Source organism: Tympanuchus pallidicinctus, unplaced genomic scaffold (genome assembly GCF_026119805.1).
Source record: "Tympanuchus pallidicinctus isolate F22 unplaced genomic scaffold, pur_lepc_1.0 scaffold1, whole genome shotgun sequence".
Lineage (NCBI taxonomy): Eukaryota > Metazoa > Chordata > Aves > Galliformes > Phasianidae > Tympanuchus > Tympanuchus pallidicinctus.
In genome coordinates this window covers 82,299,782-82,319,562 of record NW_026294618.1, presented here as the reverse complement: position 1 = coordinate 82,319,562, position 19,781 = coordinate 82,299,782, and the positions used below count along the sequence as shown (strand labels likewise).

At 37.3% G+C, this 19,781-nt stretch overlaps 1 protein-coding gene across 1 annotated transcript in view; it reads right to left on the bottom strand.

Annotated features, from left to right (window-relative positions):
- The window catches only part of BABAM2 (BRISC and BRCA1 A complex member 2), a 157,736-nt gene that overhangs the window by 39,129 nt on the left and 98,826 nt on the right, over positions 1-19,781 (bottom strand). The window contains exon 8 of the mRNA XM_052702229.1: positions 1,478-1,577. Within this exon, the coding sequence (XP_052558189.1) occupies positions 1,478-1,577 (100 nt within the window). The remainder of the gene's footprint in view (positions 1-1,477; positions 1,578-19,781) is intronic.

Sequence of the window (19,781 nt, the reverse complement as noted above, 5' to 3'; positions counted from 1 at the left end):
AAAATCTTCTCAACTCTACACTTTCTCTGTGGTTTAATGCTGACCCAGTGAGCCATCTACTCAGTGGAGAGTATCAATTACTGAGGCATTCTATGTTTTGAAAGACTTCCATCCTGACACAAGCAAAATCCAACAATCCTAAAATTGGAAGACTTAAGGCAAAATCCCCCTTGCATCATAGATGTTTTCTTATTGATTTGAATGAGATTATTTAGCAGAATACTGTGAATAGGGTTTGACCCATAACAGAAATGGTGCAAATGCTGCCAGGCTGAAAGAGCATCTGGTTACTTTGGGTAGTTACAGTATGATACAGTACATGACTCCTCATGTCCTTTGCCTTCCAGAATAAAAAATAGTAATTCCAAATCTTTTTTTCTTTATCAAACATGACAAGAATAGGAAGCATATTTTTCTTGGCTATAGTAATATTAGAATTACTTGACCAGCAAATGCTTTCCTAAAGTTTTTGACAAACTCTTAGCTCTCAGCAATGATTGCACTATCTTCTACCCCTTAAACTATTCTATTTGTAAATCAAGATTTATTTTGTTTTATAAAAAAATTGAAATTATTTTGAAGGTTTTGTGTGGGATCTGAAATGTTATTTTGGGAAAAAGAAAACATATGATAAGTTTGTTTAAGAGACTTTGTTTAAAAAAGGATAAAAACAGTCCTGTGCATATGCAGATGGTCAAAAGCAAGAAAAATAATTTTAACAGAAAACCACAACAAAAACAACTCTAAAGATAGATTCCAATCTAATTATGGAAACATAGTTTGAGGAATTTTTTCTAAAAGATAAAATTATTTTCCTCATTTGGACAAGGGTAAAAACCATATAGAGATACAAATAGGAAATATGTAATAGGAAGATTCCTAGATTTGACCCCTAGGCTTTATATTGAAAAATACACTTAAACAATGGAGAAGCTTTCAAACTATTGTACTCTCTCTTTTTTGTTTAAACAGCACACTAGCCAGAACACAACCTTTTCAGTCTATGCAACCTTAAACAGCTATTACTGCATAAATATCCAAGTAGGCAGCTGATTCTGCTCTTTTGGATGAGAGGAAAAATCATCAAATCCTCCCTCGAGCACTCAAGATATACAATGATTATGATATGAACACTTTGCTATCTTCTGACTAGAAAAATAATTTGCAAACCATTCATATTCACTAGCAAAATGATATACAATACAGTATTCTATGATACAATAACATTACATTTTGAACTGTAGCATTTCACAGTAAAAAAATCCACACTAGGATCATTCACCTAAAAGATTCATTATATTCAGTGCACTGCTTAGGTACTCAACTCTTACCAAGAAGTTATTCATTGCATAGATCACCTCAAACATGCCCTATACCTAGCAGAAGGAAAACGATCCCAGGAAATACTGCAGTGTGTTACTGCTGCACAGTACACTATATCAGGGAAAGGAAAATTGAGTTATCTTCAGTAACTTACCTTGTTTGTTAGTAACTGGCATACTTGGGGTACATAGTCGATTAGACAACCTCCACCCGGAAAGGCTGGGATATGAAGGGCAGATGATCCTCCAAGCGCACTATAAAGAGAAATTAGTTTAAAAGTACATCACATATACAATCCCTGAGACTTTGAAGTTATTGCCACAGTGGCCTCTTGCTCCAAACTTAAAGGCAGGGGGGCATAATGTGGAAAATCTACTTTGTTTTGCAATGATACAAGAAGTACTGAGTGATACCATCTATTCACTGTAATTCTTCAATCAAGAATATCACTAACATAAAGCATGCTCTCAGGAAATATTTTTCATTATAATTTCTCAGCCTCTTCAATCAGATGCACAGTTGAGATACCTTCCCACATATGGATACGAGGATTTTGATTGAATTACTCAAAAATCCACCTTCAGTCAAAGTAGCTAAGCTTAAGTGCAATAATGTAGACTGAAGAGTAATAAATGGCCAAATGCAAATGTCAGCTGTGCCACTCATTCCAATTTTGGTCCTCCCATTACGAAATGTTACCTACTAGACCAAATCTAGTGGCAGCCAAGAAAGATTGTATGTGATGTATGAGGAGAGGCTGAAAGAAATGGGCTTCCTCAGTCTTACAAGAAGGTTGAGGGAGAGAGGGTATCTGAGAGGAGAGTTGAAGGCCTATTGTTACTGGAGGCATACTGATATTGAAGACATATTGATGCCTTCAAGTATCTAATGGAAAAAGAAAGAGAAGATTGAGAAATAATCCTCTCAGAAATACACAGTGATCGCATGAAATGCAGTGGAGATATGCTATCACAAAGGAAGCTCTGGTTAGCTGTTAGGAAATAACTAAAGAGTAGAAGAGGGGTCCATAAGGCCTGGGGGCCTATTTTCAAGGTGTTCAAAAATCAGCCAAACAACTGGCCTTGCTTGGAGAAAGGGGTTAGCCCAAGTCATCTCCAAAAGCTGCTGCTGTTGATGAGAATATAAACTCTTTCAGTGTGGCAAGATCTAGCACTTTTAATTTAAATCAGGTTGTATAAGCAACAACCAGCTACAGTCCACACTACTCTCTTTCAGTCGTTTTGACCTAAGGTTTTCTTAGAGCCTCTTACCAATCAAAACAGATATGAATTTCCATTACGCACCATGGCTTACAGCATGTACTAAACATCCAGAATCTTGTTGGGTACAATTAAAAACCTAAATTACTTTGTGGCCTCTTGTTTACACGCTGCTACCATGAAAGATTAAACTGCCTGCAAACAAGGATCTTCTCTGCAAAACAAGGCTCTTGCTCTCCAGTGGGACCTGCCCTTGTATTTTCCTCATACTCGATAAGGTATCACTTTGCCAGGTACAAAGGTCTGCAGTCATACACCCCTTTGAAGGAACAGAGCCTAAATAAATAAAAAAACAAACTTGCAATGAGGTATATGGAAATCTGCTACTCAGGCAAAACAGTCTGGGTTCAGCAGACTGCTCACCACATGGAACAGTTCCGCAGGTCTGGGTTTTGCATATGTAGACATGAAAGAAAAGCCTTGAGTACACTACAGCTACATAAAAAAGAAAAACAAAATAACCCACTTTTCTAGCAGAAGTTATGCTTTTAATTATTATTATTATCATTTTTTTTAAATTCAGTGTCCTTACTGCTATCCACTTATTGGAAATATACACAGGGGAATGTAATTTTGTTACATGTTAATGTAAAAACAAAACACCAAAGCATGACTATTAGATTATTAATAAGTTGTAACACTTCTGAAACACTTATTTGCTCTTAGGATACTAAAAGCATCCTGGGTTCATCAGTTTTTAACAGTAGAGAATGAAAGACTTGCCCCTCCTAACCAATGGGCTGTGAGCCTTACTTTAAGACATTAGAATTGAGTTCATAAAAGACTCCAATCTCATAAATAGAGCAAACAGTACTGTCCATTTTGCATCCTGCCTTGCCTCATTTGTAAACAAGTCCATGTTCCCGCTCCGAACCAAGATTCCATTAGAAATACTCAGATGACTGCAGAAGAAATTACAAGCTCCTCCCTTCATTACAATGGCAGGTATGAAATTAGGAGTAATTGCTATCAGATTTCAACAGAAATAAATTTCCAATCCTTTATTACCAGCTTCCAATACATCTTTCAGAGTGAATTACCATGGTTTATGGTTAAGGGCTTCGCATTTTAGATATACTCATATTCTGAAAGTAGTCAATTCATTTATATATATATATACAGACTGACACAGACTGACTGGCTTTTGAGAGAGAGAAAGAAGGCTGGAATTTCTAGTGTAATTATCCTCTGAAAACAGAATAAAGCAGTGCAAAATGTAATTTGTGTTCTGTAGAAATAATTACAGGTAGAAGTAACTTACTTCTTATGGAAGTAAGAGCGGACAGACATCTTTGTTCCTTCTTTTGGGTCAGACACTTTACTTATTAAATATTTTAATAAAATATTGCATTTGCACATGATCTTGCCTCCAAAAATTTCAAAACTTTCTATAAACATTCAATAACACAAAAGAAAACTATTGCCCAGAGTAGGATTTGACCATGCCATTCTATGGCTCTGCCATGTCAAAGGGCCACACTCTCAGCACATTTTAAGCATGAAACACAGCAACAGGCTATCCTTCCTTTGACCCGATAATAAACCTGCAATTGAAGACAGAAATGATTTCACGACAAAATAAAATTAAAAAAAATAAAAAACACACATAAAAAGTGTAAGGAAATACATAAAAAGGAAAAAAAAGGAAAAAATGAGGAAAGCGAATTTCACAGAATGGCTTGGGTTGGAAGGGACTTTAAAGCTCATATAGTTCCAACCTCCCTGCCATGGATGGGCAGGGGCTGCCCCTCACCAGCTCAGGCTGCCCAGAGCCCCATCCAAACTGGCCTTGACACCTGCAGGGATGGGGCATCACAGCTTCTCTGGGCAACTTATGCCAGCATCTCAGCACTCTCTCAGTAAAGAATTTCCTCCCAACATCTAATCTAAACCTTCCCTCTTTCAGTTTAAAGCCATTCCCCTTTGGCCTATCTCTATCAGAACATGTGTCAGCCTCCCTCCTGTTATAAGCTCTCTTATGTACTTGAAGGCTGCAATAAGGTCTCCCCAGAGCCTTCTCTTCTCCAGGCTCAATAAGGCCAGTTCCCTCAGTCTGTCTTTATAGGAAAGCCCTTTGATTATCTTCCTGGCCCTCCTCTGGTCCGACTCCAACAGCTCTATGTCTTTCTTGTGCTGGGGGCCCCAGATCTGGATGCAGTACTCGAGATGAGGTGTCATGAGCTCACAGAGTAGGGGTGGATGGTATCTAATGCTTTCTAATATCCCCCAAAGCCTAGTTAAAAGAAAGAACATAAGAAAAAAAAAATCTGTTTGACGTCTGGTAGAATCTAGGAAATTCTTTGCCTGGAGATCCCACCAGTGCAAGCTGAAGATTCCTGCAGTTCAGAACTACCTTTCAGATAGCAAAGCCTCTTACACAAATTCTGCATAGTTTTGTTTGTATCTAAGCTTTCCTCTTGGTATAATTGTTGTACATTCCTACAACACAATTTTTATACTCAGAAAAAAAACAACAACACAACTATAGAATTACAGCATCAGGTTTCGTAACATTCATCTTGTCAAGAAGATGGGAAAAAAAACTATCAAGAATTATGACAAACAAACTGCTTTTAAACAGACAAATTAACACGTTTTGCTCCCCTACAGCTGCTGGAGTAAGTCTAGTTTCAGAACAGCCAATCAGAATTATGTTGTTTTTTTTTTCTTTCCAATAGACTGCTACTTTATAATAACTAGAATTCTAAAAGATCCTGGTAGTGACTTTCTGTACCCTATTATCATTATGAAACAACCATCTAAGTGGATGCTGTTTTATTAGGACTGGTACTGGATGAAGATAAATACGTGGCAGATCCACCTATCTATGAGATAAGAATGCATGAACACGTTGGAAGGCAGAGACTAAGATCTGTTTGCCTCATCATTTTATTCATTTGCTGTTACACTGAACCTGCTCAGCTCTGCAAACCAACTTCTTACATCTGTTTTTAAGATAGATCAGAGCCTCTGTTGCAGCAAGTTCCTGCTTTCTTGGGTTTCTACAGTGTCACATGCAATGGGATTCCAATCACTTTTGGCAAATCAAACCGGATTTTGTGATGGACTCCATAATGAATTCAACAAGAGCAGCAGTCAGTCTACATTAATAGTAGTTTTGTTCTGTGACACACTGAAGTACAAGTGCAGACAGCATAGCTGGAGTATGTTTACATTTCTGCTGTTGACTGGTGCATTCCAAGTGACTCGCTCTGTCTGTCTCTCAATGGATCTATTTATTCAAGCCCACATTTAAAATAAAAAAAACCTTTCCCATCTCTTGATAGCTTGTAATTACATTAAACTGTATTTCTCAAGAACTAATCTTGAAAAAAAGACAGCATTTCAGAGGTTTACAGAAGTGACTGTTGTTTTCCCAGAGTATCTAGCTAACCAATTAGTTCTCCTTCCTTACAAAGATCACTTTACTGGGGAAGATGAGGAGTGCTTTCAAGCTGCAAACTTTGCTAGGCAAAGCAGCATTAAAGGCATGTTGGAAGATGATCCTAGTCCCTTTCCTAACCCACTCCATTCCTTACAACTTTTCCTATGCTCTCTTGAGCCTGTAAAGCTTCCCTGAAGTCCTTTCCTTCACCTCCCTTTCCCTCTGTAATCCATTCTGCTGGCCCTTTTCTTGGAGCAGAAAAATGCATGCAAATGTTTCTCCACATCACTGGGACGTTTTGAAATGAGTCTGAAAACGAGACTTATTGCAGACCATTCCCCATGTCTTGTAGGGCTCTGCAAGAATACCAGTATCACAGTCACACACTGCAGACAAGCACCCATATATGTCATACTCTCCATATATTTTCTCTCAGTGCAGCTAATGTTAAAACACATTATATCTACTTACTAGAGATGGAAAGTAGACTTTAGACCCTAAGGACAGCCCTTTCTTTTACCAGGATACACCCTTGTTAAGTCTGTAAGGTTTCACCTGCCTCATTTTAAAACTGAACCATGTTTCAAACCTACACAAATGTTTATTACTCTTGGTGGGCATAAGTGAGAATAGCCTGAAGCACGTGGAAAGAAATTCCCTTCTTTTTGCTCTTTTTTCCTGTTTTAAGACACTCATGTTATAGGCTTTGATCTCTTTCCCTGTTCTCTTTCTCCTTTGTTGCTAAAGTAAATAGTTCACTTTTTTTTTCTTCTTTTCTTTTGCAGTTTCATCATTTTAGTGCATTACATCACTTGGCACAGGAGATGCAAGGAACCACATCAAATAAAAGCACGTGACCACAAAAGCCTGAAGAATCATGATCCCAGATTCACTGTAAGTTTACCATTCTTCAGACTTGCTCGACCATCAAATCCTCCCTATCACATTAACAATGTGTTGCTTTGCAAGAGCTGTGGAATAATGCTTCCTTCAGCAACACAGAGCTAATAAACTAACTGAACATTACTCCTATTACTGAGAAATCAGTCAGTCTAGGCTTGTGCTTTCTCCTCTTTCTGGTAACGCTCAGTGTAAAGCAAACATAATTAACATATCGCTTGTCAGCCTTTGTAGTCAAATCTGCTACAAGGTAAAGTGCATCCCCCCAAAAAATTCCCGTTCTATTTTAGAGCCACAATGTGCTTACCTAAAATACCACTATTTTTACAGGAATACAGGAACATTTTACTTACAATTATTTCTAAATCAGCCTAGATGCAATTGGAAATGTATGTTTCTACCTAAAAGATACAATCTGAGGTACTGATGTTACTGAGAGCAAAAAGAACAACAATCACAAATAGACCTAGAGCCTTGATCGACATGGCCACAAGTCTGACCATTAGAGCCAAAAGGATAATACCATCTTTCTCTCCATGACCTACTAAAAGTTCAGAGTAAATATTTCTGAGCTCCTCCTTACTTGTGACTGGAAAAAAACATGAAATAATCACTGCAAAAAAGTGAAAACTAGGTGTAAAATCTATTTTAGCTTCACGGACTGCAGAAGACTGCCAGAAACTCATTCCAAGCTCTACTCGCACTTCTGCTGACCTTGTACGCTCTAGCAAGTAACTGCAACTGTTCCGCTTGCCCACCTATAATGATAAGACGCATGCACTAAAGTACACTAAGGTTTCATAATCTCCACTGAGTAGTATAAAAGCTGTCATCTGCAACTGCTAATGAATACTACTTTGTGTGGCATTCTGCTGTAGGTAAAATCATCAAAAAAGTAGTTTTTTCTAATGCATTTTTTCATTTGACTCTAGGTGGCTATACCAACAAAATATTTACATGAGCAGCATGACCTCTGGGTTCAATGAAATTTTCATTCATTGTTTACATACAAACTGTACCTCCAAACACAAACTGCAGGAAAAGACCAAGTGAATGCAAAAGAAATTACAAGAAAGGCTTCAGTATCAGCAGTAGTTTAAAATACAGGTTAATTTAACACCCATCTGTAAAGCTACGTCCAATATAAAAATCCATGCTGACAATACAAAGGGACAAGAATAAAAGCAGTGTATTTAAAACTGATTAAAAGTATCAAAAAAAACCCCTTGTGCTTAATATCTGAAATTATTTTTCATAATACAGAATGAACATATTCTGAAAAAGAGAATGTGGGCAGTTCCCCAGACTATAACAAGACTGTGCTTTTCCGCTCTCACAAATTCTGACAAATGCTGCTTTTGTGTTGAAACTTACGACACTGATGCCCCCCTCAGCTTTTGTGCAAAAAGTCCCAGCAAGGTGCATTACGAATTTAACATGCTTAGTCACTCAGAGCAGCTTGGTTTTGGAAAGGTTACACATAACAATCAGATATTCATAACAACTAACGTAAGAACCGAATTAAAAGGCACTTACGCTCTCAAACAGGGCTTTTTGTTGTGTTTGTAGAAAGCGTTAGTTACTAATACTAATTTCCATCAGTAACTAATATTAATTTCCATCAGTATGGCATTATTTAAGGAAAACAGTTGTAAGAACACCTGAAGAAGTTGCTGGAAGGCTCATGGTTTGAACAGGAAGGTCTGGTTCCTGTCCCATGGGATGTGCACAGTCTGGTCTTGCACAGAACAATGAGGAACTAAGCAGCAGGAACCGAATGCCACAGAAGGAGGAGCACAGGCCGCAGTAAGGAGATTTCAGTGTTTATAATGGGGGAATATTATTTATTTCTTGAGCATTTGGTGTATTTCTTAAAGGAATCTTGGCAGCAAACTAAGAGAAATTTTAGTAAAAAATGAAGAAAAATTTGTACAGAGAATTAAATGCAAACAGCTGATGCATCTCTCCCCACACAAATTAAAAAAAAAAAAAGAATAAAACTCTCAGAAAAAGTTGAAGAAGTTGTTGGAAGAAAACAGACAAACGAAGCAGCAGCAAATATCACTCACTGAACAAAAAAAACACAGATAAGAACCTTGGCAGATAAGAAAATAAAGAGAACACTGTGCAGTCCTACAGAGAAAAAAAAAAAAGAAAAAAGAAAAAAAAAGTTATAAAAGCAGCAAGCAAAGGTTGAAAGAATGATTCAATACACCAGGAGAAAGACTCTGGCTGAACCTACTGTGACTGTGTTCAGCTGGGGTCTCAGGAAGAACAAGTGTGAAAAAGGCTGGAAATGTGCCACACTAAGGTAGAAGATGATTTCGGCTGAAAAGGTAGATTTTAACCCAGTTACAATAATTTTTCATCCTGCACCGATTTGAAATGATACATAGATACTATTCAAAATGCTCCACTATTTCTCCTTAACATGGACTATGAATGAAAAATGAGTCTAATCTGAAAATTTACTTCTGAATTAACTGTTCTTTAGTAGTATACTTTTAAATATCCCTTTCTGCAGATATTTATAGACCACTTTAACTGTGAATATACTGAGGGTCTTCTTGGTAGTAATTTAAAAAAATACTGCACGTTGAATCTTCAAGGGAAAAAATGTTCTGAACTTCTATCTCAAAAGAACTAAAAGTGGCTTACATGTAGCAAAAAGATCACTGGGATCTGTAAACTTTTGCACAAACAGGGAAAAAGAAGACCAGAATACTGATATGCAGTGAGCAGTGCTCTCGGCTGGAACACTAGGACTCAGTAAATTAATGAAAGGATTGAAGATTTATTTATGATGAGGATCACTGGAAATTCCTCTGCACTGAAACATGGGTGGTATGTTTCACAATGCTTGTCACTGTTGAAGATACTGATCTGCTGTTTGATAATCCGCTCTGCTTTAGTGATCACCCAAACAATCCCATTGAACGGAATATTTACCACAAACGTGTGAACCTTCCATCTACTCATAAAACAAATGATAAAAATATTTTAAGATGGGTATCAGTTACATTTATGAACACATGCCCTACATTAACTATCATTCATCAATTTGTGAGCCTGCATTCAGTATCACTGAGCACATGTATTATGTTTCACTGCATTATGACCGCCCATAGGCAGGTGCTTTTCTAGTACTTATACAAAGACCATCTAACCATCTGTGTCTTTATCATGAAGCAGAAAAACGAGTCCAAAAGTATACCACTCTATTTCCTTTCTTACCAACTTATCTCACCTATTTCTGAAGAATATTCATTTTCTCTAACTCGCAGCCTTTCTATGTTTTGTGACTGTACTTGCTTATGCTGCTCCTTATTTTATGTTCCCTCATCTACTAATCAAATTACAGTAATGATCTCTTATTGTTCATCTTTTCCAGATATTGCTTAATGCCTAGCGCTTTCAGGGACACGATCATTTTGTAAACATGCTGTTTTTCTGCCTCTCTACTATAATAGAGATTTGTTTTCCTGCCTGTCTGCTACCCTAGTGCTATGTTAACTTAAACATATTAACAAAGCTTACGAATCTCTTCAACCTGCAGAAACATTTAGTGTAAGCAACGTCCTGTCCCTTGCATCATCAGCATCACATTGGATTAGCTTTGATGAAGAACAAGAAAGGCAAATTAATGAAAGGATAGGAAATCTTGCAGAAAATTCTCAGAAATGAAATGAGAGCAACATGCTGGAAAACCTCTGGATATGAAGTTGAGCATTTGGGTCATCTCTAAGAATGCCTGAGGGAGGTGGAAAGTTAGAGGGGAAAAGTGTTTTTCTTTCATACATCTGGCTTCTGACGCTGATTTCCATGTGTATGCAGCATGATTAAGGGGCATTCTTGCTCAGATCTTGAAATTGGCTTTATCTTATGTTCACAAATGATGTGGAATGCTACAGGTCTGGTCTGGTGCTCCAGCTACATTCTCCAAGAGGCCTAGAGAATTCAGGTTTTATGTAAGCCAAATATGTTCACATGTGGACGCAAGGCAAGAGAACATAAGTTTTTCATGTAAACACAGTACTGTGGTTTGACAAACTAACAAGAACCATGTTAAACCCTTATTCATTTAACAAGATGATGTGAATCTGCTTGGATGGTTTTTACAACCCCTCTCAGAATTTCTACCACAGGCATTTGTATAAGTGTGTTTTGCTCCCATGAACATAAATAGTTCAATATTCATTGCAACTTACTCTCTTCCAAACAGGGGGAAGCAGGACTATGCATCACATAATGCAAAGACAGCCTCTGCTAGGTGGGCAGACTGGGAATAATTGTCAGTAGCGGATGTTTGTAGTTTTAAACTCTAGTTCACATCAGGTGTAACAGGAGTTCCTTATGCAACAAGACAGATGTGGATCTACTTCGAAAACAAAAAAGGCAGAAAACAAAAACATGCAACTTTGTTGCATTAAAATCAAAGTAGGGACCGCATTCACAGTCAAACTGTAAACTACCATCTGCAACTTAGAGCTTCCCTTGGTCAAAGGGTGAATGTCGAGCTTTTTGTTTTCACTAATGTCTCTCTTCCGATCATGGAGCAACTCAATTAATGTACATACTGCAAATCAAAGGCTGGAATGAAAATACTTTTCACAAAGATTCCGTTCTTACTAGTATAGATTATGAGTTCATATAGTGTACACATATACATAAATCAACCCTGAGGCTGATGTATACACTTGCATCCCATAAACTTCCTTTAATCCATACTCTCTTTCCCTTAGAAACTGGAAATATTTACATAGTTACTGAAAGACAAAAATTCCAACTTTATATTAGTATACCTTAATATCTTTCAAGGGTTTCATTAACATTACACAAATGTATAAGGGCTTGAGTGCCTTCCCAAGCTGATTACTTAGATAATGAAGCAGTCTAATCTGTGTGTTAAAGACAGATTTATGATTACATACAGGATGCTTTGAAAAAAAACCCCTAGCCTTTTTAGTAGAAGAATGAATTTTTCAGAAAGTATCATCGATTTAAAATCATTTACAATCGTTCTTTTAATAAGAAGGAAGATTTTAGGATTCTACATCTAGAATAGCTTACTGTTTTATTATTATTTTTTTAAAGCTCTGAAGTCCTGTGTATATTTATAAAATAGTTCAAATCAAACATTGTTATACTGCTTTAACCATTAGTCAAATAAGTTTTCAATGGAAATGGAATAGATTACAGCACAAAATATTTTCCTTTTCCCTCATCCTGAGAAAAAATTAGAACACAATTTCTGCTTCCTTTCCTATCTAATTCTTCCCCCTTTTTCCCTTTTCAAAGATCAAAAACAAAGTAATTTTCATATCTGGTACTGAACACATCAGCTGATGTCATTGTAAAACCAAAACTCTTGTGAATACGCTCTAAAACAACTAAAGAAGGTAAAATAAGCTATTGAATGAGGCACATTCTACGAGCTAAATGAAAAACTCACAAGAGACAAAAATTACTTCAATGAAGCCTTTCTGTCAATGGCAGCTTATTTCCAAGTAAAAGATCTAGCACTGGTAACAGAGATTTATTTTTCAAAATAAATTATATAACAGATCCCATTACCTTCATGTTTCACTCGCTCCAACTTTTTGACACATAACAATGTAATGTTAATATTATTTCACGGAGGCGTCTAGATGCTAGTCTGATAATCACTCACTCAATCTGATGAAGATTATGATGTCTTTTTAAAACTAGTGTATTGTCTGCTCAAAATATTAGCTTTTCATTGAGTTAAATGAAACATAGCATAATCCTTTCTTGCTTCAAACAGATAATTTAGCAACCTTTCCCCCACCATAAAAGATGAAACCAAAACCATTATTAAATCAGAATTTTGGCTGAGAATGCTTATGTTCTAACTGCATTTGGGTGTTTCTGTCAGCAATAAATTTTAACACAGCGTTGGAATCTTACGTGTTATCCATGCACATTTGTGAATTCTGCATTTTTATTCGTTCAAAGAAGTTTTATTTATTTCAAGTCTTTAATGTAGGAAAGAAATCATGACACTAAACAGTTTGACTTTGCCCACCACCTCTATCCCTGTCACTGAATGACATGATGACTGGCAACCTCCAGCTTTCATGAAGAGCTCTTTCAAAGCTGTCTTATGCCATTTGATACCTTACTATAGCCATCAAAGCAGCTACAATAGCATATGGAGAATGTTACTATTATATTTGATTATTTTCTCTTCCATCTCTTCTTCAGGTGTGCGTGCCTAAAGTTTATGATCTTCCACTTTAAAAACAAATCACTATATACACTGTACTGGAAACCACAAATTCTGTCCTTTATCCCTATTTTGCCAACAGTTTCTGGAGTAAATTAAGAGAAATAGCCTCAGGCATTCTTTCCCAGTCTTTGTAGAACAGAAAAATACATAGAGGTCTTGGACTTAGAGAGACCATTCTAGGAAAGGGAAAAAACAAACAAACAAACAAAAAACCAATAAAAACCCATGACCTCTGCATGGAACTCACAAAATGAAAAATATCTTACAGCTCTCAGCACCTCATACTTTTATTACCAGAAAAGTGATTGCCAGAAAAACATGGAGGACCAGAAGATTATTTAAATATAAAATCAGAGTAGTACCGCACTGCTCTCTGAAACACCTTTCTCCCTCAAGGCTGTGAAGTGTTTTAACAATGTATAATATCATTCATACACAATGCAGAGACTGCTGCAAATCCATCCCTATACAATCCATGGTACAGTTTATGTCAGGGAATAAATACTGTTCTACACTAGTAACTGCAAAGTAGAACTCACACCTGCTTCAAAAGTTGAGCACTGCAAGAATTATTCTAGCAGGTTCTCAGTATCTTTCAAGGTAAGGTTTGCTACTGGGTCATATCAGTTTATCCAGAATCCTTCCTCCTACCACAGTGTCCACAAAATCTCTTTGGTACAAGTTGCTATGACAGGTTACACATTTCCTCACTTTCAAAGTGTGGAGAAGCCACTGCACACTGCGTACGCCATTCATCTGTAACTATAGAGGCTTATGATTTTGAACGTAGACAACTACATCTTTTTACAGTGAAGATTTGTCGCTCACAAAGGTTATTTTTGAACTGACTGAAGAATGTAAAAAATGAGTCCTTCAGTATTATTTAAACCTATAAATAGTATTTTAGAATTCTGGTTTGTCTGCAAACCCCGGGGCAGAAATAGCTGATTTGGGGTGTCTACATGCTTAGGTTATTATTTTGTTGCAAAGAATGAAGTTCTCAGAAATCACAGGCTCCTTGCCTTTCTTCTGTTTCCTGTCTTCAACATACAGGCCATCATTGGATGTTTTTAAGTGAATGATAATGAATGTGTTAGCTTATGAAGATTTTAGGTGTGCTGCAAAGCTGGATTAAAAAAAAAACAACATAGCAAACTGACCCTACAAGGACAGCAAAACACAGTTCCGAATTTAAACCTAAACTTTCCTGTATATAGCCTCTGTTCATCTGGCTTTTTTCTTCCAAATGCCTGTGGGCCTTGCCTTTAATAGCTGCTACTATAGTTAGTGCTTCTTCAGCTGCTGTTGAGCTTTTGCTTTCCTTAAAAACTGCAGAGGTTGAAGTCGAGCATAATTTTAATAATCTCCTTCCTTCAGACTTTCCATCTTACCCTGAGGTCAGAGTGAAGATGCAGTTCCAAGCTACTACAGATGACCAATTTCACTTTAGATTAAGAATTGGCTATAGGATTAAAAAAATAAATAAATCATTTGTTTTGTAAGGGAAAGGTACAGTTGATCCTCTTTAGCTCAGACAAATTCTTATCTATCTAGAGTTTAAATAAAACCTGGCTTAGAACTACAAGATTTTGGAACCACTTTAAATTAACCATTTCCACATTGAAAAACAAAACAAAACAAAACAATATTACATGAATTACTGCCTTTTAGTGCATGAGTTTTATGCGTCTAAAGGACTGCTATAATATTCCAGATATGGAGTCCCTGTATTTTATTTCTGAATACCTACTAGTCAATGTTTACCTAAATAATAACAAATCACAAACAGCAAAAGTAATAAGGAAGCTCACAGAAAGGCACAGCTAACAAAATTTAGTATCCAATGAACTACTATACTGCATAGGATTGATTTTGTACCTGAGCTGTGCTAAAGCCACAGAATGAGTTTACTCCTTATTAAACATCAAAAAAACCCACAGGAAGACGTTCTACATGTCTTTGCCAACGAAAAAGCTTCAAGCAGTGTTCATGCCTTGTAAGACATAAGAAAATACACTGAAGACACAAATCTTGACAGAAGAGAGGTTTTTTTCTGGCATTTAACAAAGCATGAATTCTGACTGAAGCACTTTCTAGGATTAGAAGAATGTTCATGATTTATTTCTCCCACCTTGATTCTCAGTTTACAAAACACAGTTGCATAGAAGATTCAGCCCGTCCTTTAGGTGGCAGTAACAGAAATTACCTCCTTTAACTGCTTGTATTTATGAAATTGTAAGACCTTCATATTTTTGAGTCTCCCATCCTCCTCCCACATTCCTTTGAAATGGGCCAGTAGGCTCAAAAAGTTCATAGGGTAGACAAGAGAAACATGTACGCATACACAACATAGATCATTCTATGGAAAGGATACTTACTAAATCTGATTCAAAATCTACCATGGCTTTCCATCACAGGACTTATTTAAGGAAGAATTACAATCCCGTTGAAGTCCTTGGCTGAGCTCACCATAAAGAAGTGAAAAACAGCAACTGGCTAAACTGACACTGCATACGCAATTGAGACAGATTAACAGTTGTTCTTCTGACACTCTTGAATAAGGACAACCATAAGAAACTTCATTTTGCTAGGTAAATCATTTGTCAAAATCACTGCTGCAAGAGCTTCTTAGCCTCAAGACAGATATAACATCAGTAACTGTCTTTACAAGGAGAGCACACAGGTGCATACTCAAATAATCATTCTCAAAAAAGTTTGTTAAACCCGAAATGCCAGAGGAGAGTATAACTCTACACAGGAACAGAGAAAAAACACATTGATACCTCTGATGAAGGGAAATTTCCACCAGTGAGATAAATATGTTAGTCTTAAGGAAGCTTGAAAAACAGTATTCATTTCAAGAAGTTATCACATATGGAAAACCTCAGAAGCATTTCTAAATAAAAGAAACAAAAGAAAACATTTATAATGGAAAAGATTAGGCAATTTCCAACTGCAGCAAATTTCAAAGGTTCTTAGTTCTCCCAGCTTTACTGGAAAGCAGGAGTTGCTTAATACCACTGAAAATCTCTGACAAACTCTTTTTAGTCTAAATTTAGACATATGACCAATTTTTTCCAGAGATTTAAAGCAAGACTCTATCAGTCTTTATAGTACACTTTGGGACGCATTGTGTATACTTTAAACTCTTCTTGGGCATACCTACACTGTAAAATTTAAAAGTGTCCATCAGCCCACTTGATTTTTTTTTTTCCTTTGAGCAGGGAGCTTGTAATAGAGAAAAAGCTCCAGACATTTTAGGAAATTTCACAGTAAGTTTATTAATCTTGCTCAGTGGGTGGGAAAAGAAGACAAGTGATTCAACAAGGGACAAGAATGATCAAAATACCATAAGGTGGTATGGAACTTGCCTATGTTTGCCTGGATACAGCAGAATACGTGGAAGTTTTAACATTGATTGTTAGCTTAGAATAGTTTTTTGTACTGTTCAGATCATCCAGTTTGAATGTAGAAAAACAAAACAAAACACATCTCACAGAAGGGTCCAGTTTTTGCAGAAACCAGCTCTCCTTATGTATTACCCAATCCCAATGCGATATAAAAAAACACTGTACAAAGAAAGAAATATTGGCAAATGTCCTTGCAGCTCTTGTTTTCTCCACCATATGAGTTTTCAGAAAACTCTGAGCAGATTTTCCTGATCTGATATGCTGACAAGGATTAAAAAAAAAAAACAAACAGATCTGCTGTTGGAAATTTCTGTCTAGCAAGATCTTCTTTTAAAAGCTACTCATCATTCAGTTTGCTACCTATCTACTGTAAAACAGTTGCCCGTTATGCAAGGATGGTTATCACTCACAGGACAAGAATCTCTTCAGCACAGAGCAGAAATGCTGCTGTTTACACTTATTTGGATTTGTCAGAATAATTCCCTGGATCGTCAACTGTCTCCACATTGAGCTCTTGATTGCTGTTCTACAACTTAAGGAGTTTGGGCTTTATTGTTAAACCTCACTTTAAATTCTCACAGGGAGGCTCAAAAGGCAGGTTATTCCTTGAAAGGGTCAACAGCAGTCATCTTCAGCATTGTGTTCTCTGCTGCACTGATGATGGGTATGGCGTGGAAGAACTCTTTAGGAATTTGACATTAACGATCAGTAACCAGAGAGCCACCTGTGTGTGCAATCTCCACCATGGTTTTGCATCGCCATGGTAAAGGAGGCTGCTCCTCTTTCAAGGAGGTGAAAACATACCAATCTAAGCCAACATATAAAGGAAACAGAGCCTGGCAAATAGGTCTTTGCTGAGGGTAAAAATCATTCTTTGGTGCACGTGCATCAGTCTCAAGACTCTAGTAAGACTTTTCTGTGCTCACACAGCTTGCCCTATGAACCAAAGCTCTGACAACAGGAAAAACAGGAACATTTCTCTGAACTTCACTTTCAGCTCCTTCTGGAACAGCTCCTTCTGGATCCAGATCTTGCTAATTTTACCTACTGATGAATTCAGAGTTCCAGTTGGAAGGTGGTTCACACACAACGGAACAGGGACAGTACTGTGCTACCCTATAGTAGGAGGAGGCAATTTTCAAAGACAGGCTGCACAACCTCCCAACAAATGTCTTCCCAAAACGGTTTTGCTCCAGTGAAGGTCTCCCTGAGTTCTGAGTAACAGCCCTATTCCAGAACCCTGCACTTGGTATGTTTGGGCATACGCTGTATATAAAGGGCGCATTAATTCATTTTCACTAAGTGGCAGTCCTACCTCAAAACTTAGTGTGGGTCTTTCAAAGAGTCACTAGGAAGTCTGTTTGAATGAGATGCTCCAGCAACAGCGTTAGACCAGCTGGGAAGTTCAGTAGCGACTTTAAGTTATTCAGAATACTAATAAATGGTCCAATCAGCAGAAGAGCTCATGATATGTGATATGTTATTTCAGAGAATCACAGAATTGTAGGGGTTGGAAGGGACCTCAAGACCATGAAGTCCAACGCCCTGCTAAAGCAGGAATCCTACAATAGGTCACACAGGGAGGTATCCAGACACGTATTGAGTATTTCATTAGAAGGAGACTCCACAACCCCTCTGGGCAACATGTTCCCAAGTTCTCTGTCATCCCTACTGTAAATAAGTTCTTCTGTATATCTGAATGGAAGTTCTCATGTTTGAGTTTTAGGCCATTGCTCCTTCTCCTATTGCCATGCACCACCAAGAAGAGCAGCCTCCTCTATTTGCCTCCCACCTCCCTTTAGATATTTATAAACATTAATCAGGTCCCCTCCCAGTCTTCTTTTCCCCAGGCTAAACAGACCCAGGTTACTCAGCCTTTCCAGATAAGAGAGATGCTCCAGGCCCTTTATCATCTTTGTAGCCCTCCACAAGATATTTAGGTCAGTGAAGATAAGTTTCAGCCATGAAGAATAATGAAAGGACTTTGAAGCAGAGTTAAGTGGACGATAGCAAGAAATATGAGATTTAACACACAATGATAATACAAAATGATGCACAGGGAAACACAATCCTAACTGGAAATATAAAGTGACAGACTCTAAGCTGAAAATTCATGCCCATTTCTGGATTATGACTGACAGTTCAATTTAAATGTCAGCTTAGCAAGCACTAGAAGGACAACACAAAGAAGTAATTTGGGAATTAAGAAGAAAGAAATAAGAAAAAAATAAGAAAATGAGGTGAAGAGCCTGTTTATGGCCTTCAACAACCTGCGTTCTGGAATACTTTCAGTCTCACCTCCATAAAAAATAAAATACAAAAACAAACAAACAAACAAACAAAAAAATAAAAAAAAAATAAAAAGAGAAGAGAAAAATTAACAAAGGTATGGAATACTTTTCAAGTAAGGAACAGCTTAGAGTAGGACACCTCCGTCTGGTAAACAAAAAACAAAAGCAGGAACATGACTGATGTATGAAGTTCGGAGCAATGGGGAAAATGTGAGTGAGCACTGACTAGTTAACTGTTTCTTGCAATACGAGTATGGGTCAGCAATAAATCATGCTTATTAGGAGCTGGATTCAAAACACAAAGAAGGAAGTTCTCCACACAATATGTAGTGGAGCTGTGGAACTCAGTGTTGCAATGTGTTCAAAAGGTAGACTGGACAAGCCTGTGGAAGAGAAATTCATTCAGGATTACCGAGCATACATGAACCAGATAAAGTACTCAGGCCACAAATGGCTGAGGGCTGGAAAAGTATTAAGGCAAAGTATCATATGTGATAGCAGTGTTTCTATGGAGTTCGCTATCAACTTTACTTGCAATTTACTAGGCTGAGAATTCTGTATGTGCATGTGATTTTCTATTTGGGCATCACATTAATATTTAGTTAAAATTGTGACTAAAGTTCTCCTGCTTTCCCACAGAAAACTGTAAAACAACTAACCTTGTCATCAGCAAATTGAAAGGTATTGTATCTTCAAAGATCCTCTTGCCCAGATTGGATGATCTGGATCTCATTTAAAACAAAGTAAAAACAACACAACAGCTCAAGAACTGTGAAAGATGACCTGACTTGTTTGACTTGAACTCAGGCTGGGTGGAACACCTGAAAAAGCACTATCTGAAGGTGTAGGACCCTGCCCTTTCCTACAAGTGATGTGCCAGGGATCACGCTGACATTTAAAAAAAATGCATAGCTCTGCAAAATGCACTGTGCAAGTTTCCCC